The sequence below is a fragment of the Rhamphochromis longiceps genome, linkage group LG19, assembly GCF_057381845.1.
Source record: "Rhamphochromis longiceps isolate RC_006_pf linkage group LG19, R_longiceps_female_GT1.1, whole genome shotgun sequence".
NCBI classification, from domain to species: Eukaryota; Metazoa; Chordata; class Actinopteri; order Cichliformes; family Cichlidae; genus Rhamphochromis; species Rhamphochromis longiceps.
The window spans coordinates 5,840,932-5,866,595 of NC_140575.1; the positions used below are offsets into that span (position 1 = coordinate 5,840,932).

A 25,664-nucleotide genomic window follows, 5' to 3' on the forward strand; every position below is an offset into this window, starting at 1 on the left:
GATTCCCATTTCAAATAATGAATGGTTTGCAAATATAAAAATAACTTCTTGCTGACCAATTTGCTTTCTTTATCATGTCAATAAAGTCATTGATCAGTAAAGCCATTGATAGTCACTGGAACATCTGGAATTTATGAAAATGCAAGCATTACAACAGAAAAAGAGACACAAATTGTAGTTGGCAGCTCAACTCAATGACAAAGCCCAGATGCTTTTGCTTAAATTGCAATGCTTGGGGTCACCTGGCGGTGTTGTGGTTAGCACTCTTCCCTCACAGTGAGAACATTCCTGATTTAAATCCTGACTAGGACCTGCCTGTGGGGAGTTTGCATGTTCCTTAGTGGATATTTATATTTGGATTAAGCCCTCCACCTTTAATGTTCTACTTGTGCCTGTGTGGGTTTCCTTTAGTCCTCTGGCCTCCTTCCAAAGTCTAAATACATTCATATTAAGTTAATTGGTGATTCTAAATTGGCTATGAAATGGCCTGCATTTGTATAGCGCTTTTCTAGTCCATAGGACCCCAAAGCGCTTTACACTACATTCAGTCATTCACCGATTCACACACACATTCACACACTGGCGATGGCAAGCTACATTGTAGCCACAGCTGCCCTGGGGCCCTCTGACCACCACCAGTAGGCAAACATGGGGTTAGTATCTTGCCCAAGGATATTTGGCATGCAGCCAGGATGCAGCCTGGGATCGAACCACCGACCTTCTGATTAGTGGCTGACCTGCTCTGCCACCTGAGCTACAGCCACCCCTTAAACTGAGGTATATAAAGTCCTTGAAGTGCATAGAATAGTAGTTAAAATGACTTGTAGCCTAAAGTGCTTGGAGCGGTCAGTAAGAATAGAAAAATGCTATCTAAATGCAAGTACATTTAGTGGCATAATTGGGGTAATTAGTCAGTAAGAATAGCATTGCAATTAATGTCACCACTGAAAAGCTTGGTCTCAGAAATTGCCACAGATATTCCTATTTTGGTCATAGACCCTGAGTTTGCAGTTTTTGTAATTAAATTTGGGTTTCTGTATTTTGGGGTTTCTGGGTCTTTTGGGTTTTGTATTCTATCAAGTTCTACTTCCTGGTTCGTTTCTTTATGGCTATTGTATTACTTTGGTCTTTAGGTCTCCTCAGCTTTAGTTTATGTTCCAGTTTTCTTAATGAAGAAATCTACACAGAATGATTTCAGATCTTCCGTACCCATGCTGAAAAAGGACTGTTGTCACTACACTTTACCCTCATTCACATGCAACTGCTTCCACTCCTCCAGCCCTCTCTCAAAGAGGAAGCATTGCTCTTAGCACTCCTCATCTCAGTTACCCAGCACCTCAACATCACTGCAGCAGCACCCCAGAACCCAAGTGTGATTGCTGCAACAGGCCTGCTTGACAGCAGTCCATCCACAGTCTGAAGCTCCGATGATGAGAGTGGGTTGGCTCAGCCTTTCACGGCCTCTCACCCACTGGGCCTACTACTAACGTGCTCCTCAGGTTGTACCCAGTTAGCTCCTCACCACTGCAGGCAGATGGCTTCAAGCTGCAGCAGCCAGCTTCCCACTAAAAGAAGCATGCTTCTCATCAGCAGAATTAGGGACAAGAGTCAGTGACCATAATTACCTGTGATGAGTAGTCATCTGGCGTTTTTTAGGAATCACAGACATTTTACCGCCCAACAGCCCAACCTTGATGCCACACTGCTGCGCTCATCAGAGGCTGCACTACACTGAAAAAAATGTTTTGTTCAATTTACTCAATTTTTTTATGACAAGTGGTTGCACGAAATAAATTTGTTTGAATCCAGAAATATTTTTTAAGTACACTGAATTTAATTTAAGCGAGTAAAACCAACATATATTTTTAAGCTACTTTAACTTAACTGTTGTGGATACGTCTTAGTCAAATATTATTAGTAAGTCCAACTAAGGTCGTGTTAAATGTACCAGAATAATTTGTTTCCTTTACACTTATGTCCCAAACTTATATTCAAATCAATCAAATTGTTAATTTCTCTCTATTTCAATTAAGTTAAGTTAAGTTTACTTAAAAAATATTGCTTACCCTGATTTGTAGTTTTTAAAAACGTCAATAATGAAAACTACAACATTCTTTCACATCATTTATTAATGCAAAATTTGTTGCAAACAGAATAAGAATCCACATCTCTAAGGGAAATTGCTGCAATTTGTATAATACAAATTACAAAACTTTTGCCTATGAACTAGTAGCTTTAAAAAGCTGTATTCAAACAAAACAGAAACAACAGACAAGAGAAATGTTAACCAATGTTTCTCTTCCTCTAAAAAAGAAAAAAAAAAAACCAAACTCCTTACATAAAAGAATAAAACACTACCAGCAGTATAATGTATCACAATTAGAAACTGATGCATCCACAAACTAACCAGTTTCAGACTTGCTGTTCTGCGATCCATATTTAGAAATTGCATTTTAATAAGGTAATTAGACTTAAAATTAAACTTGTGTTTTCCTTACTGCTTATTGACCACTGTCTTTCCATTCTAGTCCTTCCTTGAAGATTCTGAATGTTTTACATATTTTCTGACCTAACATACTCGCTTCAAAACAATTAATAGTCTTTAAAGTGTTACCAGTGTGCTGCAGTGTGGTAATCATGAATGGGTTTTTTTGTTTTTTTTATCCGGTTGAGTTAACACTGATTATACGCAGGGCAGCAGCTATAACTGAATAATTACAAAGTTGCTCTTCAAGCTACTCAAATGTACCACACGTGAAACATTCATTATTGAAAGTTAAAATGTTCAATCGAAACATAACACAGAACAAATGATGGTTGTACAAGAGTTTCACTCCTATTCACAAGAGCACCAGTCATTGGTAATTTACATAACAGCATTCTCTTGATGTGTTATTTTAGAAATCTTCCTATCCAGTAGCAATTTTGTTCTTCAGCCCAAAGACTTTGGGGGAGAGCTTTTCACCATCGAATCCCATCAACACTTTCTAAATGAATTCATAATAGTCCTTCAATTCCTTGGGGAAGGCTAGGTTTGGTGCATAGATTACTCCAAACATCAATGCACAAGCTTGGGCCAGAGATCCAATGTTGTCCATGACTATCTCCCCTTCAACAAATATTCCAATGTCATCATAATGTCCATTTTGTCCATCCTCCCTGTTGATGACATAAATGCCCATGGTGTGCTTCTTCGGGTCTCTCTGGATATCATCTCCTTCAATGTCCTAAACATTTAATAAAAAGGTAAAAGAAAAAACAATTAACTCTACAATTAAATTCCAATCTAGTCGTTTGTGTGTGTGTGTGTGTGTGTGTGTGTGTAATACACACACACACAGATATCTATCTAAAAAGTGTGTGTATAGATGACTTGCTTACAATGACTTAAATGACTTACAAAGAACTCCCGAATAAGGCTTCCGTCCTCTTCACCAAGGTAGAGGCAAAGTGCCCTGAGAACTGCTTCCCTTTTCACTTTAACATCACTTTCAGCCTGTTTAAAGAGAGTTGCTGATTAAACCAATTTGGAAAAAAGAACAATGTCTGACATTCGCAATAAGTAAATTTTATCATATGTCAGTTCAAACATAGTAAATAAAATTTATATATGAAATTTCAAAATTTAGATTGCTTGGCTGGTCACCTAAAACGGCTTATTGGACTCACCAGTGACCTGCCACTTAAGACAAAAGAAATCCAAATAGAATTTGCAATATTCAGATTTACCTCTTGCATGATCTGCAAGTGGTGGGCAAGTTTCTGCCCAGAAACACCGCCCTTCTTCTGGAAAACTGTCATCAACTGAGGTGTAATTCTGTCTAACTGTGCCGCGAAGGTCATCTCCAGTTGAAGTGTTGTAATACACTGGAATTCAGCATTTACCTGTATCTCTCTCACACACACACACACACACACACACACACACACACACACACACACACACACACACACACACACACACACACACACACACACACACACACACACACACACAGAAAAAAAGAAGACTGGTGCTTAATCATTGGTATGATTATTTTGTTATTTCTTCATTAAATGCTACAATGCAATTGCCATCACTTCATAAAGCATGATTATCATATGGGTTAGTATACAGTGCATGAAGGATGTTACTACTGTTAATCAAAGAAGAAATGAATGGCATCAGTCCATTTAACGGGTTTAAAGGGTTTTAAAAAGCAGATATTTGTCTGTTTCAGGTGGTTGGCAACACATTTTCCTGTGCTCTTTGTCCACTGGTGGGAGTGTCTCACCTGTGAGGTCAGCGGGGCAGAACTCTGCCATCAGCAACAGAGAGCAGAGAAAATTTAGATGTGCAACTAAAAACATGCTTGCCATGTAAGCCCCAAACATCTCTGAAATTGCTCTGCAAACTTCAGAGTACTTATACTTCAGGAGTCCTGTGGGTACCGTAAAGACTCATGTATGCAAACAAACCACATTTTTTTTTTGCAATCTGATCCTTTTTCTCTTGGCTGTTTCCTTCAGGGATCACCACAGTGAATGATCCACCTCCATCTAACCCTATGCTCTGCATCCTCTTAACTCACAAGAACTAAATTCCTGTTTTTCATTTCACTTTCGCAAGTTTTTTTTTTCTTTTGTCCTGGATAAAAGAAATTTAATCATATATATTAATTGATATTAATTAATATCAATATTAATAATCACAAGAACCCTTAAGATGAGATAGATAAACTTGTCCCTGCAATACTGTGACAAATACTGTTGTGATAAATATGTAAGGAATTTGCATGTACTTACCAAAATAACGCCATCTTCTTGAATAAACAGTAACACATAAGGGGAAGAAAATCTGCCAGAAAAGGAAGACAAATAAAAAAAAATAAACTTTAGAAAGACAAACAATTACCGTTTCCAAGCCATTAGTGCATTACTTCATGATACTCCCTTGTAACAAAACAAATCTTACTTGTGCCTCTGTGCAAACTACAGATGGCACGATACCACTTTTTTATGTCCGATACCGATATCATAAATTTGATTATCTGCCGATGCCGATATGAATCCGATATAGTGTATTTTATAATAAATAAAACTGTTTTTATAAATATTTTGCTGCATTTTGTATAAGTTCATACTCAGTTTTAAAAACAAAACATTAAAGCTATTCTGTTATACCTGTATGCAAAAAATACACTGCACCCAAAATATTTTATACTTCAGCAATACTGATCAACCTAAAAAACTTACACCATCCTCCTTATTCAGGTATTCTAAACAGTACATAGAAATATTAAACTAACTAATAGGACTGCCAACTCCCAGCAAAAATATTAGGAAACCACCCCGCACCCTCCGCCTGATAATGCTTAATTGACGTAATCTACTTTAATGCACAGAAATCAATTATTTTTCTATAATAATTTGATTCAACATTTTTCTTCAATACAGTTGCAGACAGCGCAGACAGCGTACCTTCCCAAAGGAAAAAGTGCTATATGTACTACTATTACTAGGGCATATATTAGACTTAATATTTACTACATACAATAATGGATCTCTATACATTTAACCAGATCACCACTTTGGTAGTAAGATTTAGAATAATTATTTATTAAAAGCTAGACATTTTAAATGAGAATAAGAAAGAAAATTATGTCTTTGTGTCTCCCTTTCCCTGTTAATGCCCTACCTGGCCCCTGGCAAAACTTTGCTAGATCCGCCCCTGCACAGTTACCAGCTGTCAGCTACATAGAAAAGGATCCTGGTGTTATTTGTCTCTCATAAACAGTTCATAACTTCCCTTCAACTCATTCATGTGACCTAAAATGTAAACCTGTTTCTTCATTACCTGTTCAGCTCTAATGATTCAGTAAAAACTTCTCCTGGTTTCACCTTCATGTTTCCTTCTCACCACATATCCAAACTATCATGACCAGCAGCTATTACGGCTGTGGCTCCAGAAAACATAAGCGGATACTAGAAGTAATATTAAAAAAATTCTAGCAACAGCTTATCAAGCTTAAACGTGCTGCTGTTGTTTATCTGCCGTTTTCCTCTTTCTAGCGCAAACTGGGTGACTAACAAATGAGAGAGACTAGCGACAGAAAAGCCGATCAGCTGATAATCGATCAGTTTCATGATTGAAGTAGCAACAGGAGAGGGAGGGGGGAGAATGAGGGAAGAAGTTTTAGCTGTTCAGCATGAAGACACCGAATAACTCCAGCTTTGTGTCTTTTTTCATTCTAGCTGAAGTATAAAACAAATCGCTTCCTTTCCCCCTCAATACAAAACTCCGACAGCCAGTCCAGCTGTGGCTCCATACATCGGTTGTTAAGCTCAACATGGAAATACTATGCAAACATACAGAGATTAACTTACACACTTGCTTTACTTCTCTGTGTTAGTTTTCTCTGAGATTAAATGCAGCGGTTTGGAAGCACGTAGCGAGGCTTTAAATGCTAAACCAGACCGCTGACAGGTCTTGCACTCAACAGCTCTATCAAGTGAAGCAACTTCTTTTCCGAGTTAATTTCAGTTCTGACAAACATCACTCTCAGTGCCTTTTGATCTCACATTTTTGGCAACCACTGAGTTATTCTCCTCCACAGTTTACAACCATTATTTTTTTCTGCACAAAAGACGTTGTGCAACGCCAATCCTACTTATTTCCTACTGCACCCCTGACTGTGCAGGTGCGTTCAGAAGCCCCCTCCCCCGCCCGACTATTCCTTAATGCCAATGTTGTGGCGGGAGGGACGATTTCTCCACTTAAAACTGCAGGCGACTATACAGTGAACTTTACAGCTAACTACAGAGAAATTGCCTCGTTCCATAATTTGTTAGTACAAAGTGTGCCACAAGAACTAAGCTAAAAACATATGACATTTTAACGCATCAATACAATTACTCTTTTAATAGAGCAGTAGCTAATAGAGCACATAGCTAGCTTAAGTCAAATTCATGACAAAGTTCAGAGGTGTACAACTACTTAGACTTCTTTCTCCATGTGCACACGTCTTAAAGAGTCAACATGCTTTGACTGAGGTAAAAAAATAAAACAAAAACGACCGTAAAAGGTTTACTTACCGAAGCTAGACCACCTTTATATGAAGTTGTGCGATTAACTTGAGCCCGCTTGCAGCACACAAAGAGTCCGCTTCTTCAGTCCGCGCGCAAAATGGTGGCCTGTCCTAACGCATGCGCAAAATGGCCCAGCAGGAGGCTATGAAAAACATACTTAAGCATTTTGAGCTACATTTAATTAACTAAAATTAATTGGATTAAAACGCAGGGAATGTATTCTGGAGTTACTCGAATTATATATGTAGACAGGAATTACTCATTTGAATTGAAAAGATATACCAAAATATAATATGCTATATTTAAAAGGAGACAATATCACTTTTTTCAGTGTATTCTGTCAGTTTGAAGGTGATGCTGCCAGAGAATGCTGTCTGCTTCATCCCTCATCATTGACAGAGCTATGGGCAGATGCTGAGGAGCCAGTAGCTTTTGCTCTGCACCCTCTTCCAGGACACAGTGGGGCTCTCATTGTTATTGCTCCTCACTGCAGCGAGAGCTAGCTTCTCACCCGTGTCTGCTGGAACCAAGTCCCAATCAAGGACAGTTTCTCAACCCATGTCAACTGACTGTGAGCTACCAGTTCTCAACACCCCAGTGAGGAAAATAAAGACTTGAAGTGTTTATTCTGTGCCTGCAGAGCTCCCAGAGCCCAGGCCTGTAGGAGCCCAGGCCTGTGACTCACACACCTGTGGGTCCTGCCCATGCCTGACCCTGCATCTGTGTTCAAAGGTCCCATTCAGTCTGAGTCTGAACCCAAGTCTCCCACTACGCCTGATCCACAGGGTCACCTGGGGCCACCTGCATACGTGTGTCTTTTAGGCAATATCATTAGAAAACAATTAATACATTTTCATTGCTACTGTCAATAAAATTGAAATGATTTTAATACACTTTTGTCTTTCTTGGAAATATTATCATGTGAATTTAATACCATTGACAAAGAAATGGGACAGGGCATGGTGGCCACATTACTGAGACTAAATTTCCATATTTTCAAAAGCAAACTTTTTACTTAATGTAGGATTTTCCACTGCTCAACAGTTTGAGCCATTCTGTGTTTCTTTTGATAATATTTGATAATATTCTCAAAAGGTGACAGATCTGGACTGCAAGCTGTCCAGTTTAGCACATCTTTTGCAACATGGCCACGTTTCTGCTTTAAGTGGTTTGTCATTGTCTTGCTGAAATAATCAAGGCCTTACTCAAAAAGGTTGTTGTCTGCATGTTTCTCTAAAACCTTCATATTTCATTTAGTATTTATGAGGTATTTTAAACACACCCATACCATCACAGAGACTTACTTTTGAACAGTGTGTTGACAATTTGATGGACGGTGTTTCCTGTATTTAGCTTTAAAGAGCTCAGGATCGCTCAGACCCACTGGAAATCACTGCATTATATTTATTATGCGATGGTTTTTAAACTAAAATGATTATCTGCTTACAAATGCCTAAACTGGCTAAATTCTTCTTTTCTCTCTTGTACATGACATGAAACAATACATTTTGACCCTTAAAGACATTTAAATCACTGGACTTTTTCACTACCTTAAATCCAGCAAATTATTGGCAGATTAAAAAACTGATGATAATTAGTTCTGGTCCTCGCTTAGACTTGTAACCATAATGTAAAGAAATTCTAATAATATGCAGACACTTGTATTTCTCCTTGAGGCGACTGTTGTTGTGATTTGGCGCTATATAAATAAAATTGAATTAAATTGAATGGCATGAAATTAAAAATATTAAATCAGCTTTAGCTGATATTTGATCCAGGGTATATCATCTGGGCTTTTTTCCAGACCCTCTGTGACCATGAACTGGATAAGCTGCTAATAAAAGAGAATGGATGGATGGATGATATTAACGTTGATGACATAACGTGCAATGTCAAATTCTTTACACATTACATGCCATGAAATGTAAAGATAACAATATTACATATAAAGAGAATAATATAAAGTAAGAGCATACTCACCAACATAATCAAAGTGAGGGTTATCAAACCTTTTGGAAAAAGACTGTATAATCGTGGTTCCCAAAATTGCTCAGCACTATTTCTGACATTTTTCAATCCTTGCAAATGAATAGATTTGAAGAAAATATGCAGACTCTTGTCTTTCATACAGTGAACTTTATGCTTTCTCCCCAAATGAGAAAATACACTTGCACAGTGCATTATGGGAAGAAAATCTGTGATGAAATTGATTGTGAAAAGCACTAAACAAAAAGGGGAGCATTATTCTAAACATGGACCCAGAAAAATACTGATATTTGGGATTGGGCAGCTGCTCTCTCACACACACACACACACTGAAACACACAATCACAGAAGGAGACAGCAGCCATTGAAACCTTGACATTGTGGCGCCAAAAGAGACTAAATGTTTTTTCTGTCCTGCTGAGACATTATTCCATTTATACCCCTGACACAGACACACACATGCACATGCACACAGTCATTAATGACACAGAGGTCTGAGCTGAGAGCTGAAGAGTGACAGACAGCTCGTTAAGATCGTCATCACGCTGAGGCCCGGACCTTGTTAGCACAACACACACACAAGTACAAAACACACACAAACGGTCACACACTCACTAACAAAACACACTCACACACTTACAAAACACACTCAGAGTGTTTTTTCAGACATGCTGGGTTGAGGTCCTGGGCTTTGTTACTCAGACTGAATAGAGACCTTGAGAGGCCTAAGTGTGTGCCTGTACGTGTGTGTGTGTGTGTGTGTGTGTGTGTGTGTGTGTGTGTGTGTGTGTGTGTGTGTGTGTGTGTGTGTGTGTGTGTGTGTTTCTAGACCTGAAAATGTTCGTTGTTATAACAGATGAGACCGTGGCAGTGAATTTTCTTTTACATAAACCAAACACAGGAAATAAATCTCGATTATATTTTACTCAGTATTTATTTAACCACATCTTTGAGGTTTATAACTTTTGCTACAAGCTTATTTCATTAGGACAAGTGTTTATTTTACTGCTCCTGTGGGTTAAAATCAAACAGTATTTCAAATTGAAATTGAAATAAAACTCAATACACTGAAAAAATTAGATACAATTTATATAAATATGAGTAAACCTAAAACAACAGCAACACAAGAAAACAAAGGAAGCAAAATGACTTACTAAAATTAGAAAAAGCAAATAAAGGTTTCAGTAAAATTCATTCCTAATTTATTTAAAGCACTCAAATGGACGACAAGGTAATAATGAAAACTGGTAAATTACTGTTGTTAGATCTAAAGTCATATGTATTGAATGATTTATTTACGTCTTCTGAAATTGTTTCAGTAATATAGTTGTGTTGACATTTATTCATATCTTTATATTTTGATATGTTTGTCTGTAATTGTAAGTAAATTTCCTGATTATAGGAATAATAACATTGTTTTCTCGCCTTTTCCATTTTTCCTTTTTCATGCATGTTTCAACATGAATTTAATGCCATCAGCAAAAAAAAGTTGGGACAGGTCATGGTGGCCACAGTACTGTTTCAAAAACAACGTTTCTGTTCTCCATTTATTATTATTCATTTGGTCATTTAAAAAAAAAAACTCTGTTTGTATATACATTTTTATGTGTGTTACATTTTTGAAATAACTGGTTCCTGTATTTAATTTATTTTTTATTGTTTTTTATTGTTTATATTTATTTGTCAATATAAAATTATTTGCATAACCAAGAACGGCTGATGTTAGCAACCTCTTGTGTTTAAAAGCTCGGTTTTTGTTCAGCAATAATAAATAAAATGAGTAAAATAACAAAAAATAAGAAGTCTGTATTTTTTCCTTAAAACTTAAACTATTTTTCTTTAAATACGATTTTTTTTTATTAATATGGCACGAACAATAATAATTTGCTACATACCTTGTGATCCTTTAATAAGAATAATTTCACACACAGGTCAGTCCTGTTGTTTAAAACTGTGCAAATGTGGCAAATAAAGAGAGCGTGTTTAATTGAAGCATAAAATGAATCAAATAAATTTCTTCAGGGTTTTGATGTAGCTGAGTACTTTTTAAATGAATGACTCACTCCTGTCCAACCTCTGACGTTCAAAGATCACGTAGTGAGTCCTGCTGCTTGGGAAACTGATTAGTTTCCGTGATATGGCCCAGTAGAGTCAAGAGTTTAATAAATGAACATTTTTTTAGAAACATGTCAACATTTCACTTTTTAAGTTTTGTTTTTGATTTTATTTTTTTTACCCAACACACGATTTAAACAATTCATTGAATATCAAAAGTATTGAATTAATCAACTTACACCCTCACATATTTCGGAGACATCTCTCTCATCTCTCTTTCTCACACACACACACACACACACACACACACACACACACACACACACACACACACACACACACACGCATGCACACGCACACACACACACACACACAAACACACATACACACACATGCACAAAGGACCTCTCTCTCTCTAATTGGATTGAGACATCAGGAGATGTCAATCAAATGTCTTTACAAACCGACAATCTCTTCAAAAAGCCATTATGTACACCAACGGACCCCGGGGGCCAATACACACACACACACGCACACACACACACACACACACACACACACTTGTGCAGTGAGAAAGGAAAGGAAGGTAATAATTAGTTGTTGGTGGTTTGATGGATCTCCTGACACCTTGAGGCCACAAGAAAATGTTCTCACAGCTCTCAGCTTTTTGTGTTGTGTTCTGTGTGTGTGTCTGTGTGTGCGTGACTGATAGCCAGACCTGTCCCTTCTCACTACCCAGAAGCCTCCTCTGCCCTCCAGGCAACCAAAAGAATAACGGCTGGAGTACTGCTCCACTGTGGAAATGAACCCGTAACCCTGACAGACTTGTGTTCAGTACCTTGACTGTAATGATTAATCTGTCTGTGTCAGGAACAATTTGGAGATTTAAAACTCAAGGGGGAATATCTGGTTATTTCTTTCAATGGGATAGAGCTTCGAAACACTGTTGGACTGTTTACATTTGGTTTTAGGGCTCAGACCAAAAAAGGTTAGAATAGAATAGAATAGAATTCAACTTTATTGTCTTTGCACATGCACAGGTACAGGGCAACGAAATGCAGTTTGCATCCATCCAGAAGTGCTTTAGTGATATAGATATATTACAATATATATTAGCAATAATATAGATATGTGAGTATATTACAGAAATGGATCTATTATGGTATGTTATAATGTACACGGTATGAAGTATGTTGTGAATATTCTATAACTATAAGTATGTACAGGCTGTAGTGAGTACAAGCTATGTACAGGCTATGAACAGGATATAAATATGAAAAACTATACAGAATATGAAATAAATAACTTTACAGAATCTGAGATATACAGCTATACAGAAATGGGAACTATGCAAGTTGTAAACAGTTGTAGGATTAAAGATTATCGAATGTACAGGATGATTATTTACACAGAGCTATACAGTAGTGCAGTTAAGATAAGTGAGGGTGTAGATAGTTTCTACAGAGGCTATATAAAGTGCTAGTGGTTGTGAGTGGTGGTTCAGTCCATGTTATTATTGTGTGTTTGAGGGTACAGTTGTCCATTGTGGGTCTGTGTATGTTCAGTCCATGAGTTTAACGTGGGTCAGATGTCAGGAGGCAGAGTTCAGGAGTCTGACAGCTGTGGGGAAGAAGCGGTACCTGGTGGTCTTAGTCCGGAGGCTCCTGTGGCGCCTCCCAGAGGGCAGGAGGGTGAAGAGTCCATGTGATGGGTGACTGGGGTCTTTGATGATTTTCCCAGCCCTTTTCAGACACCGCTTCCTGTAGATGTCTTTTATGGCAGGAAGTGGTGCTCCGGCGATGCGCTGGGCAGTTTTCACGACCCTCTGCAACGCCTTCCGGTCCGAGGCAGAGCAGTTCCCGTACCAGACTGTTATACAGTTGGTCAGGATGCTCTCGATGGTGCAACGATAGAAGTTCACCAGGATGTCTGAGGACAGGTGGTTCTTCCTCAGAGTCCTCAAGAAGAAGAGGCGCTGGTGAGCCTTCTTGACCAGCTTGGAGCAGTTGGTCGTCCAGGTGAGATCCTCGGAGATGTGGACTCCCAGGAACTTGAAGCTGCTCACACGCTCCACAGCCGTCCCCTTAATGTGGATGGGTGGATGTGGGTCAGCATTCCTCCTGTAGTCTACGATGAGCTCCTTGGTCTTCTCGGTGTTAAGCAGCAGGTTGTTTCTGTCGCACCACTCAGCCAGACGATCCACCTCCTCCCTGTAGGCGGCCTCATCGTTGTCACTGATGAGGCCAATCACCGTGGTGTCATCTGCAAACTTAATGATGGTGTTGGAACCATCAGCAGGTCTGCAGTCGTGGGTGAAGAGGGAGTAGAGGAAAGGGCTCATCACACAGCCTTGTGGTACACCGGTGTTCATCGTGATTGTAGATGAGCAGCGGTTATCCAGCCGGACATGTTGGGGGCGGTTGGTCAGGAAGTCCAGTAACCATTTGCAGATGAGGGAACTGATGCCCAGGTCTGTCAGTTTCCTGATGAGTTGTGAGGGGTGGATTGTATTGAACGCTGAACTGAAGTCTATAAACAGCATTCTGGTGTAGGTGTTGTTGTTGTCCAGGTGTGAGAGGACAGAGTGCAGTGCGATGGAGACTGCATCCTCTGTGCTCCTGTTCTGGCGGTATGCGAATTGGTGGGGGTCCAGGGTGGGGGGGAGACAGGATTTGAAGTGTGCTAGGACCAGCTGCTCTAAGCACTTAGTGATGATGGGGGTGAGTGCTACTGGGCGGTAATCATTGAGGCAAGATGGGTTGGAGTTTTTGGGTATCGGGACGATGGAGGTGGATTTGAAGCAGGCCGGTACCACAGCGTGGGCCAAGGACAGATTGAATATGTCTGTGAGTTTGTGACCCCTTCACAATAACCAGAACTTCTGGTCCTAAAAACTCCAATTTTCATTTAAGTCACAGTTGTAGACTAATAAAGGGCAATGACAGTTCTACCTTCTTTATCTTTATTGAATATGTTGGGTGCTCACTTTCAATTTAGAAAAAAGTTACTTCTTATCAGGTACCGTCTTTATGCTGCACTATAAACTGTTGTTTTGAGTTAGTGCTAATGTATAAAAGTAGGCCATACAAAGTCAGGGTTAATGACAAAATATTTTTTTCTCAGCACTGTTTGGCTGGTTTGTTGCCAAAGAAACATCTACCACTTGTTTAAATATGTCCACTAAATTAGAATTGTTAAAAGAAAAGAAAAGTGGCTGAAGTAAGCCACTATTCTCTAAAACAAAAGACCACGTCTTTGCTCTTCTAGGAGGACATTCCATAGCCTCACTAGACAGGAATGTTTAAGCTAAGATACACTTAATTTATCCTAAAAGCTGGAAATTTATTGTGTTACAGCAGCAAAAATGTGAAAAAAAACGTGAAACTCAATAACATCAGTGCAGCATCACAAAGCCAAATAGCTCTGAAAGGTAAAAACTCATTCTAAGTGAGAATCTCAGTAAATCACAATCTAAATATTATACAATGAATACATGTGTTGTTTTCTGGGGGAGAATAGAGCCAGCCTCTCAGCATAATGCCAGGAAAAGAAAACAGTTTTTACCCAAAAATTCACAACACTGCGATATAAAAAGGATTCTCTACACGGACACCATCTGGGAAGCACGGTGGAGGGGGCATCTTGGTTTGGGACTGTTTTGATACCTCTGGTTCTGGACACTGCAGGCACATTTTCAGAGCCCTGACTAAACGTGGGCAGATATGGCCCAGAAGAAAAGTAGACCACATTTGATGAGGACATAAATGAAAAAATCTTAATTTTTTTGTCTCTAAGGTCAAGAATCATTTGGGGTTTTTTTAATAAGGGACTAAAAGTTACAATTTTTTCCTTTCTGTCCCATCCGGGAAACAGAATTCAAGGAAATTTAAACACTAGTTCATTAATGTCTAGGATAACAAAATCAAGTGGGGGGTTTTTGGTTTGATTCTGTCATGTTTCATCTTCTACTTAGTTGTTGTTTTGGCTTTAGCTCACTCTGAGGATTTTGTACTCGTTTGTTTGTGGATCTGCTTGATGCTCCTTTGTTCTTTAAGAGAGATGATGTTTCTGTGGCTGCCTGGGACTTGGGAACGTTGATTCTTCTTTCATGTCATGTCCTACCCAACTAGAGGAGATATAACACATGACGAAAGAATCTTCACAACAGGCACATGTTTCTGACCATCAGATTAATTTTTGCTTTAAAAATAGCTCGTCCTGGTATTATACTATAAGATACTGAAGAGTGAAATATCTTGAATAAACCTTATCCAATTAATATCCATGACAAAGTTTATGAGTTTGACTATGTCCAAAGGTGTTTATATAAATTAGAACTGAGTTTATACATATAGTCTAACTTGTCATCTAATCTCTCTGTTTTGAGCATCAAGTCATTTGTTTGGTGAGGGGGGGGGGGTGCTTTTTTCCCCCCTTTTTTTTGTTCTTAAACCTTTCAAAGTGCTAGAAAGTGATTTACGTCAGTGTGTCTTCCTATGAGAGCTGCAGTAACTCCCTCACAAGTTTCTTTCAGTAGCTTCCTTATTCACAGGGCATCATGTCACATATTAGATTTATCTTTACACCAGATGCCTTTCTTGAGGAAACTCCAAAGGGATTTTTGTCTTCTCCTGGGAACAAACTGTAGAACTTTCACTTGTTAGGCAAATGAGTAAATGACTACACGATGGAGCCAGCACTCTCTCATAAGTGTGAGCTTTCTAACTCTGACTGATCGCTCACAGAGGGCCCTGCTTGTTCAGCCATGCAGACACTCTGCAGTCTAATGCCCATACAGTAGTATGCAGCCAAGAGCAATGCTTAGCATGTTGAAACTAAACATGCCACCTTAAATCATATTGTCACAACCCTGGAACAACATGTGACACAAACTAGCAGCTGCAGATGTGTTTCCTAAGAGACTGTCAGAAAGCATCTGCTCAGCAGTGCCACACCGGAGGGTTCAGTTATCTCTACAGCTCAGTGGTCTAATGAACTACAAACTCTTGGGCCTGTATGTCCTCCCAAACAGTGTCATGCAAAAGTGAAAGTAGATGGTGATTTCACTTTAAACAAAGTAGAAAGGCAGCGATCTCCTGCATTAGAATTGAATGCTGAAATATTTATGTGAACTCTATTTATGTGGATTTTTTATTTTTCATATCGATGTTTGTAACGTCTATAATTATACAAGAGTGACTTCTCTTTCCCTTCAGGAATTTAATTGTAAGTAAGGTGTTGTGTTTCCAGGTATTCCTGTATGTGTTGAAGCCCACTGCTGCTACTAAAATAGATCATGTAAGAGTTAGGCGTGAATTTTTCTTTTAAGTCAGTAATCTTTTTAAGTCTGGTAGCTATGACAACTGTTTTCTTTGTTTTGCTTACTTTTCTTTTAGTGTTGACTGTTTCACCTCAGTTTTTAAAATTTTCTCATAGGTTATTTACTTCAGTAAGTCATACTTGTTCTTTGACCTTTTTTATCTTTCCAACCAATTTGATGAGCTAATTTTAAAAATTTGTATCCTTTGATATTTTTTTCATGTTAATTTTTTAACTTTTTAACTCGTAGTTTTTACTGTTCTCACAGTATTGAATTTTTACATCGTGAATTTGTTAATTTTTTCTTCTTGACAAAGTTGTCATATTTATATGAAAACATTTTTAAAGTGAATGTTTTTTTTGGGGGGAGGGGGGGGGGGGTAATCACTGCAGACAGTATTTTCTTTACTGGCTTCAACAGGCTTCCTTAAATGTGGCACTCAAAAAGAAAGAAATTTGGTGCAAGTTATTGTGTAACTTAATCACACACACACATTCACGTTTACTTTGACTCAGTCTCACACTTAGTCACAAAACTATAGGACTGCTTTTGAAAATGATTGAAGATAATGTTATTGATGTGTTTTTAAGAGTTGTCTCTTTAGCAAGGACCAGCGGGCTTCAAACTGAGTCAAAGTATGGAGAAAAACACTAATGGATTATCCTTTTGTCATGTAGAATGATGCTAGCATTATCCTCAGATAACTAACTTAAGCTTAGTAACTGAATGTCTTCATGAAAGAGATACACGTAAATCTGTTTGCTTAGCTGCGTGTTAACATGTCATCATGTGTACACTTCTGTTAGTTATGAACTGTATGTCTCAAAGTGTGGGTTCGTGTGTGTGCGTATGTGTACATGTGTGTTTTGGGGCCACCTGCTGTGTGTATGCCTGTTCAGCTGCTCTCCCACTGAGTCTGCAGCCAAATAATACTTCATTAAAATACCAATAAATACTCAAAAAATCACTCAAACACTGAGGGAGAAAGAAACTTAATTAAAATACCAATAAGCAATTAACTTAATTTCATCACCCAATAAATAACCAACTTCATCAAAATACCAGGCAGGAGCCAACTTCATTCAAAAACATCCAATCAAACTGTGTCAAAGGAGTGTGTACTGGTGTGGATTGTGTTTGTGCAACATCCTCCCGAATATGTGTGTGTGTGTGTGTGTGTGTGTGTGTGTGTGTGTGTGTGTGTGTGTGTGTGTGTGTGTGTGTGTGTGTGTGTGTGTGTGTGTGATTTACATGGTAATAACCCAGCCATGCTGTGGAAGTTTCTCTCCCTGGAAGATGAGATCCGTTTCATTCTCCCACCGTTCATCCCATGTTCATCTCACAGCTGGACTTTTGTCTTTCTCCATCGCCTCCTCTTTCCTCTTTTTCTGTCTTTTGTTTATTTTCTTTATCCGCTTGCTGTCTCTCACATGCTAATGTGGGCTGAACAACTGGTATAGAGGAAATGGAGAGAAACGTAAAACGACACAAGGTTGAATCTATAGATGTTACTGAATAGGAATACGACAGAGAGAGAAGAGAGCGCGAATGTTAAAGACCCTTAAATGTTAATATGTATATTTATATGAAAGGTTAGATTCAGATTCAATTCAGATTCAACGGTGTACTGATATATAACAAAATTATAATGTTCTTGTACATCTAGAAAAATAAGTGTAGGTTACTTGGATAAGAAGCCCATGTTACGAATACTAAACTTCTTCGTTTATATAAATGTATAAAATATATATATATATATATATATATATATATATATATATATATATATATATATATATATATATATAGAGAGAGAGAGAGAGAGAGAGAGAGAGAGAGAGAGAGAGAGAGAGAGAGAGAGAAGAACTCTAGCTAGCTAACCTGACATATTTTGGGTAAAAGGATCACCCTCACACTGGAATTGCTGTTAGAAACTGTTATATCTCTATATAATATGTAATCTTTACATGATTTTAAAAATATTTTGTACTCTTTCTTTTAACCTTTATTTATATTCAAATGCTTAGAATATATATTTCAGAAACTAGTGACAATATATATGGTTCAGCCAGCCAGGGGATTGAGGAAAGCACCTACAAACTGGGTGTGCCTGGAAGGACTTTATATTTGTGATTTTTTTTTATGAATTCTAAATTACACTGCAAGTCAATGGAAGGTGCCAAAAAATAGGACTGATATGAGATCGACAACTAGTTTTTATTAGCAGCATAGCATAAGTTAGCTTAGCTTGAGGAAACTGTGATGTGCAAGTGAGCAGTGTGCAGTGATCTAGATCGAGAAAGGTTAGAGTATCTACTAGAACAAGAAGACTCAGTCATTAATGGTATAGGTGTGAGTTTTGCATTTCAACACTTAGTGTTGTTTTGTTATTTAGGCTACCTGAGCATTCAAAGTGCTTTATTCAACTTGCTTCATTCACCCATGCATTTTTTTTCTATGCTTTTCATTTAAAATTTACACACCTATGGATATATCACTGAGCAACTTGGGCACACAGACTGGAACCACCAACCTTCCAGTTAGTAGGTGACATGCCCTAGCTCCTGAGCTACAGCCACCCCTTTTAAAATAATTGCGACTGGAAGGAAGAGTATTGCCAGGGTTGCAATAGAAGTAATGCCGAGATAGCCTGTCAGTAAGGGAAGTGAAACAAACTGATATTAGTGATCATGTTGAGATTTTTAGGTTTAAAAACGAATTTAAGCAGAGTATCATCAGCAGAACAGTGGACAGAGAAAAAACTGGGTTAGACATAGTGAAAACAAAATAGGTCCAAGGCCCGATCACTGAGGGATTACACATGTAGGAAAACCTAAAATTTGTAGCCATGAAAATGTAAAATTAGTATGAAAAATCATTATATAAGACATTTCAATACATTACAGAGCTACCAATCAACCAATTAAGCGTAATACGCTTAATTAATAATCAGCCATACTTATCCCTAAAAATCTTAGAAACATGGTGACTAACCAGAAACTAACACTTAACGTTACCTTGGATTCTATCACTGTGATTAATTTTGGAGTCATTTTTGACAGGGATATTTTTCTCAATGCACTTACTAAACAAAAATGAAGGATGCTTTCTTGCATTAGTGCAGCAGGTGTAAAATTAGAAACATCCTGTCTCAGAGTGATGCTTTATGCATTTATTACTTCTAGGCTGGAGTGTTATAATTCATTATTATCAGATAGTCCAAAAACCTCCCTGAAAAGCCATCAGTTGATCCAGAATGCTGCAGTAAGAGAGAGCATATTACATAATCTATGTAAATACTGAGTTACTGTATTAGCCTTAATTTAAGTCTATTCAGATTTCTGTGAATTCAGGCAAGTTTCAGATATTATATATTCAAGGACAAGAAAATGAGATATTAACCAGATCAGATACTGGTTTTGACTGGAGAGTATTGGGAAGAGAGTCTTTTACAGTTTTTGCATTACATGCTTTTTGAAGTTTTAATTTTGTGGGGTTCTTTTAGAGTCTGTCCACACTTGTGTTTGGCGAGCCCAGTTTAACCTACAAGAATTTATTTTTGTTGCCACAGAGGTAGAAAGTCATGACTGAATATGGGTTTATAGCTTGAGGGATGATGTCTCTCTTCCCCTCAATCAACATTAGACGGATGTTTTGTAATCAAAGTCATGCTTCAGCATTAATGTAGATATTTAAATTTCTTATCTTGCCACTTTTCCATTTGATAAGGACAAAGGGGAAATATCAGATATATATTTTTCTTAAAACAATATTTAAAAACGAATCTTAATTGTTGCTAACTAATTTTATACTGGCTGATAATGACCACCTAATCATTTCAGCTCTGCACAACAGTCTGGTTTCTGGAAGCCTGTGGAATAAGAAAAGTGGCATGAAGGTTAGTAAGGATCCAAAAACACATTGCCCACAGTACCACCCGGGATGATTAATCTGTCTGTGGAGACATAAAAGAGAAAGAGGGATGAAATAAAAGCAGAAAAAGATGGAAATGATCCATCTGCAAACTGTGGAGAAATACACACACACACACACACTCTCACACACACACTCTCACACACACACAATCACATGCATACAGAGTAGGAGGAACATTGAAAGTGTCAGGAAATAACAAGGGGTTGAGTCATTTAATTTGACTTCATGTAGAGCGTGTGTGTGTATGTGTGTGTGTGTATCATGCAGGTGTGTTTCAATCTCGTCAGTGGGTTACAGCGGATCACAGTTCGCTGACATGACTGATAATCAAGTCCCCACACTTTTTACATGGAGAGAAAGAGAGGGGGAGTTTTGGGGGTGATGGGTGAGTGCAGCTCATCTCAGGTGACAGAAGATAATGAAGCTTGGTCATCTCTTGTGTTTGCAGTGCAGGCCAACAGGTGGAGCCCACACTTTGAGAGCAGCAGGACTACCTAGAGGTACATAGTGGCAACAAAAACGAAATGAAAACATCCATCCATTCGCTTCCGCTTATCCTTTTCAGGGTCGCGGGGGGCGCTGGAGCCTATCCCAGCTGTCATAGGGCGAAAGGCGGGGTACACCCTGGACAGGTCGCCAGTCTGTCGCAGGGCTAACACATAGGGACAGACAACTATTCACACTCACATTCACACCTAGTGACAATTTGGATTAATCAATTAACCTATCCCCACAAGCTGCATGTCTTTGGACGGTGGGAGGAAGCCGGAGTACCCGGAGAGAACCCACGCAAACACGGGGAGAACATGCAAACTCCACACAGAAAGACCCCGGCCTGATGGTGGAATTGAACTCAGGACCTTCTTGCTGTGCGGCAACAGTGCTAACCACCGTGCCACCGTGCCACCGAAATGAAAACACTGCAAGCCAAATCCAGAAGTTGCTGAGGTATGCAAACCAACTCCGTGCACACCACTGAGGTTGCAAAGGTTTATGTGAACATGAAGTTTGACATTAGATGGTGAATGCTGATATTTGTAGCCTGACATTATAGTGTGGCCTGCGGTTCTTCTAGAGAGCAACAAAACCTTTCCAGTAGAGTACAGTTGTACAGTGGGGCAAAAAAGTATTTAGTCAGCCACCGATTGTGCAAGTTCCCCCACGTAAAATGATGACAGAGGTCAGTAATTTGCACCAGAGGTACACTTCAACTGTGAGAGACAAAATGTGAAAGAAAAATCCATGAATCCACATGGTAGGATTTGTAAAGAATTTATTCGTAAATCAGGGTGGAAAATAAGTATTTGGTCAATAACAAAAATACAACTCAATACTTTGTAACATAACCTTTGTTGGCAATAACAGAGGTCAAACGTTTACTATAGGTCTTTACCAGGTTTGCACACACAGTAGCTGGTATTTTGGCCCATTCCTCCATGCAGATCTTCTCGAGAGCAGTGATGTTTTGGGGCTGTCGCCGAGCAACACGGACTTTCAACTCCCGCCACAGATTTTCTATGGGGTTGAGGTCTGGAGACTGGCTAGGCCACTCCAGGACTTTCAAATGCTTCTTACGGAGCCACTCCTTTGTTGCCCGGGCGGTGTGTTTTGGATCATTGTCATGTTGGAAGACCCAGCCTCGTTTCATCTTCAAAGTTCTCACTGATGGAAGGAGGTTTTGGCTCAAAATCTCACGATACATGGCCCCATTCATTCTGTCCTTAACACGGATCAGTCGTCCTGTCCCCTTGGCAGAAAAACAGCCCCATAGCATGATGTTTCCACCCCCATGCTTCACAGTAGGTATGGTGTTCTTGGGATGCAACTCAGTATTCTTCTTCCTCCAAACACGACGAGTTGAGTTTATACCAAAAAGTTCTACTTTGGTTTTATCTGACCACATGACATTCTCCCAATCCTCTGCTGTATCATCCATGTGCTCTCTGGCAAACTTCAGACGGGCCTGGACATGCACTGGCTTCAGCAGCGGAACACGTCTGGCACTGCGGGATTTGATTCCCTGCCGTTGTAGTGTGTTACTGATGGTGACCTTTGTTACTTTGGTCCCAGCTCTCTGCAGGTCATTCACCAGGTCCCCCCGTGTGGTTCTGGGATCTTTGCTCACCGTTCTCATGATCATTTTGACCCCACGGGATGAGATCTTGCGTGGAGCCCCAGATCGAGGGAGATTATCAGTGGTCTTGTGTGTCTTCCATTTTCTGATGATTGCTCCCACAGTTGATTTTTTCACACCAAGCTGCTTGCCTATTGTAGATTCACTCTTCCCAGTCTGGTGCAGGTCTACAATACTTTTCCTGGTGTCCTTCGAAAGCTCTTTGGTCTTGGCCATGGCGGCGTTTGGAGTCTGACTGTTTGAGGCTGTGGACAGGTGTCTTTTATACAGATGATGAGTTCAAACAGGTGCCATTCATACAGGTAACGAGTGGGGGACAGAAAAGCGTCTTACAGAAGACGTTACAGGTCTGTGAGAGCCAGAGATTTTCCTTGTTTGAGGTGACCAAATACTTATTTTCCACCCTGATTTACGAATAAATTCTTTACAAATCCTACCATGTGGATTCATGGATTTTTTTTTTTCACATTCTGTCTCTCACAGTTGAAGTGTACCTCTGGTGCAAATTACTGACCTCTGTCATCATTTTAAGTGGGGGAACTTGCACAATCGGTGGCTGACTAAATACTTTTTTGCCCCACTGTATATCTGTCAATGGAGTTGAAAAGGGTGCAGAGAGTTGAGGGGACTGATAAGGAATGGGAAGGACAGCTACAGGCAGAAGATGGAGAACCAGCTTCAACAAAACAACGTTGGTGAAGTCTGGAGAGGCCTCAGAACCATCTCAGGCCACAAACAGCAGAACTCTCTGCCTGGGAGGGATGTGAGGTGGGCAAATGAACTGAATCATTTCTTCAACAGATTTGATTCAACCATGAGACAGTCTACAACATCGGCTGCAGACTCACCCACCCCCACTGCTGCTGTTCCACCTCTGACACCTCAGACACTTCACACCTCCTCTATTCACCCTGCTCACTCCTCCCCACCCCCAACAACAGCATCCAATACACACTCAACACAAGGCTCCAGCCTGTCTCTCTCAACCACCCAGGTTAGGAGGGAACTGAGGAGGATTAATGGCAAGAAGGCAGCGGGTCCAGATGGCATCAGCTCGAGGGTCGTCAGGTCCTGCGCGGACCAACTGTGTGGGGTGATGGAGCACCTCTTCAACCTGAGCCTGAGGTTGGGAAGAGTCCCACAGCTCTGGAAAACCTCCTGTGTTGTACCAGTGCCAAAGACTTCACGCCCCAAGGACCTCAACAGCTACAGGCCGGTGGCTCTGACATCCCACCTGATGAAGACCCTGGAGCGGTTGGTCCTGGCTCAGCTTCGGCGCCTAACAAGCTCATCACTGGACCCACTTCAGTTTGCCTACCAGCCTGGCATTGGAGCGGATGATGCCGTCATTCACCTCCTACATCGTTCCCTCGCTCACCTGGAGACCGCTGGAAGCACTGTGAGAATCATGTTCTTTGATTTCTCCAGTGCCTTCAACACCATTCTTCCCTCGGTTCTGAAGGACAAGCTGGAGAACTCTGGAGTGGACCATCACCTCACTACCTGGATTTTGGACTACCTCACCGACCGACCACAGTATGTGAGGACTCAGGGCTGTGTGTCGGACAGGGTCGTCTGCAGTACGGGGGCCCCACAGGGAACGGTTCTGGCTCCGTTCCTCTTCACCATCTACACTGCAGACTTCTCCCACAATTCCACCCAGTGCTTCCTGCAGAAGTTCTCTGATGACTCTGCAATAGTCGGCCTCATCACTGATGGGGACGACAAGGAGTACAGAGGACTGACTCAAGACTTTGTGGACTGGTGCCAGCTGAACTACCTCCAGATCAACGCCAGTAAAACCAAGGAGCTGGTGGTAGACTTCCGCAGGCACAAGCATTCTCCACTGCATCCACTGAACATCCAGGGTATGGACATTGAGGCTGTGGACAGCTACAGGTACCTTGGTGTTCATCTGAACAACAGACTGGACTGGACTCATAACTCAGACGCCCTCTACAGGAAAGGGCAGAGCAGGTTGTACCTGCTGCGGAGACTCAGGTCGTTTGGGGTGGAGGGCCCACTCCTGAAGACCTTCTATGACTCTGTGGTGGCTTCTGCTATCTTTTATGGTGTGGTCTGCTGGGGCGGCAGCATCTCAAATAATTTCCCCCAGGGATCAATAAAGTATTCTGATTCTGATTCTGATTCTGATCTCTGCTGGGGACAGGAAGAGACTGAACAGGGTGATCCGAAGGGCCAGCTCTGTTCTAGGATGCCCTCTGGACCCAGTGGAGGTGGTGAGTGACAGGAGAACGGCGGCTAAGCTGTCATCCCTGTTGGACAACATCTCCCACCCCATGCAGCAGACTGTGACAGCACTGAGCAGCTCCTTCAGTGGGAGACTGCGGCACCCACGGTGTGGGACGGAGAGATTTCGCAGGTCTTTCCTCCCCACTGCTGTCAGACTCCACAACAAAGACTTTAACTGAACAAACACACACATCCACACATGTGCAATAACACTAAGTGCAATAATCCTTTCTGGCATCGTTGTATTTTTACTCAGTTGTATATAGCATTCGTATTCTATTTTTATCTTATTGTATATTTTTATTCTATTTTATTCTACTGTATATAGTATATTATTTTATTCTATTCTGTACAGCTGTGTACTGTATTTATTCTTATTGTATTCTAATTTTTGCGTCATAACTTTTGCACTGTCCACTTCCTGCTGTGACAAAACAAATTTCCCACGTGTGGGACTAATAAAGGTTATCTTATCTTATCTTATCTTATCTTATTTTTAATAAACTGCTATCCAAGTTCCATCCATCCATTCGCTTCCGCTTATCCTTTCCAGGGACGCGGGGGGCGCTGGAGCTATCCAAGTTTCTCAGGAAAATCTACAATGTTACAAAAATAAAGCAAGAGAAAAATCATTGCATGGATCTCACAGTATCTAACTTAGAGGAGAGAGACATAAGGGAAATGCTTTCGAAAACAAGATATTAAAATCAAATATGGTATTATCAGAACTTTTTTAAAATGGAGAGGCATGGGGAATAATGATATCTGAACAGAATTACATGCAGCATAGAAAATATTGGTCATCATTTTTATTGGAGTTCATGAACAGCCCTGTACTCTACAATCCTAGTGGGGTACCCAGGAACTTGTAACTATACTTGTATGCCCACTGTTTTGACTTCTGGGAATTCC

At 40.0% G+C, this 25,664-nt stretch overlaps 1 protein-coding gene across 2 annotated transcripts; it reads right to left on the bottom strand.

The window, feature by feature from the left end:
• Nucleotides 1-2,095: 2,095 nt before the first annotated feature.
• On the bottom strand, nt 2,096-7,176 carry LOC146646070 (uncharacterized). 2 transcript variants are annotated; one of them, XM_085392242.1, is made up of 5 exons: nt 7,075-7,176; nt 4,786-4,837; nt 3,730-3,895; nt 3,401-3,496; nt 2,096-3,227 (listed from the first exon to the last, which is right to left on the bottom strand). In XM_085392242.1, the coding sequence occupies exons 3-5, from the start codon at nt 3,841-3,843 to the stop codon at nt 2,988-2,990; spliced, it is 450 nt and encodes a 149-aa protein (XP_085248368.1). In that variant the 5' UTR covers nt 3,844-3,895; nt 4,786-4,837; nt 7,075-7,176; the 3' UTR covers nt 2,096-2,987. The 2 variants fall into 2 exon arrangements, with proteins under 2 accessions (XP_085248368.1, XP_085248367.1); XM_085392241.1 differs by lacking the exons at nt 4,786-4,837; nt 7,075-7,176 and having other exon boundaries at nt 3,730-4,779.
• Nucleotides 7,177-25,664: the final 18,488 nt, after the last annotated feature.

Coding starts and splice junctions, on each gene's coding strand:
- LOC146646070 (XM_085392242.1), bottom strand. CDS start 3,843: ATGACCTTCGCGGCACAGTTAGACAGAATTACACCTCAGTTGATGACA. Junction 3,497..3,729: donor ACTTGCAGATCATGCAAGAG/GTAAATCTGAAT, acceptor CTCTTTAAACAG/GCTGAAAGTGATGTTAAAGT. Junction 3,228..3,400: donor GCCTTATTCGGGAGTTCTTT/GTAAGTCATTTA, acceptor TTAAATGTTTAG/GACATTGAAGGAGATGATAT.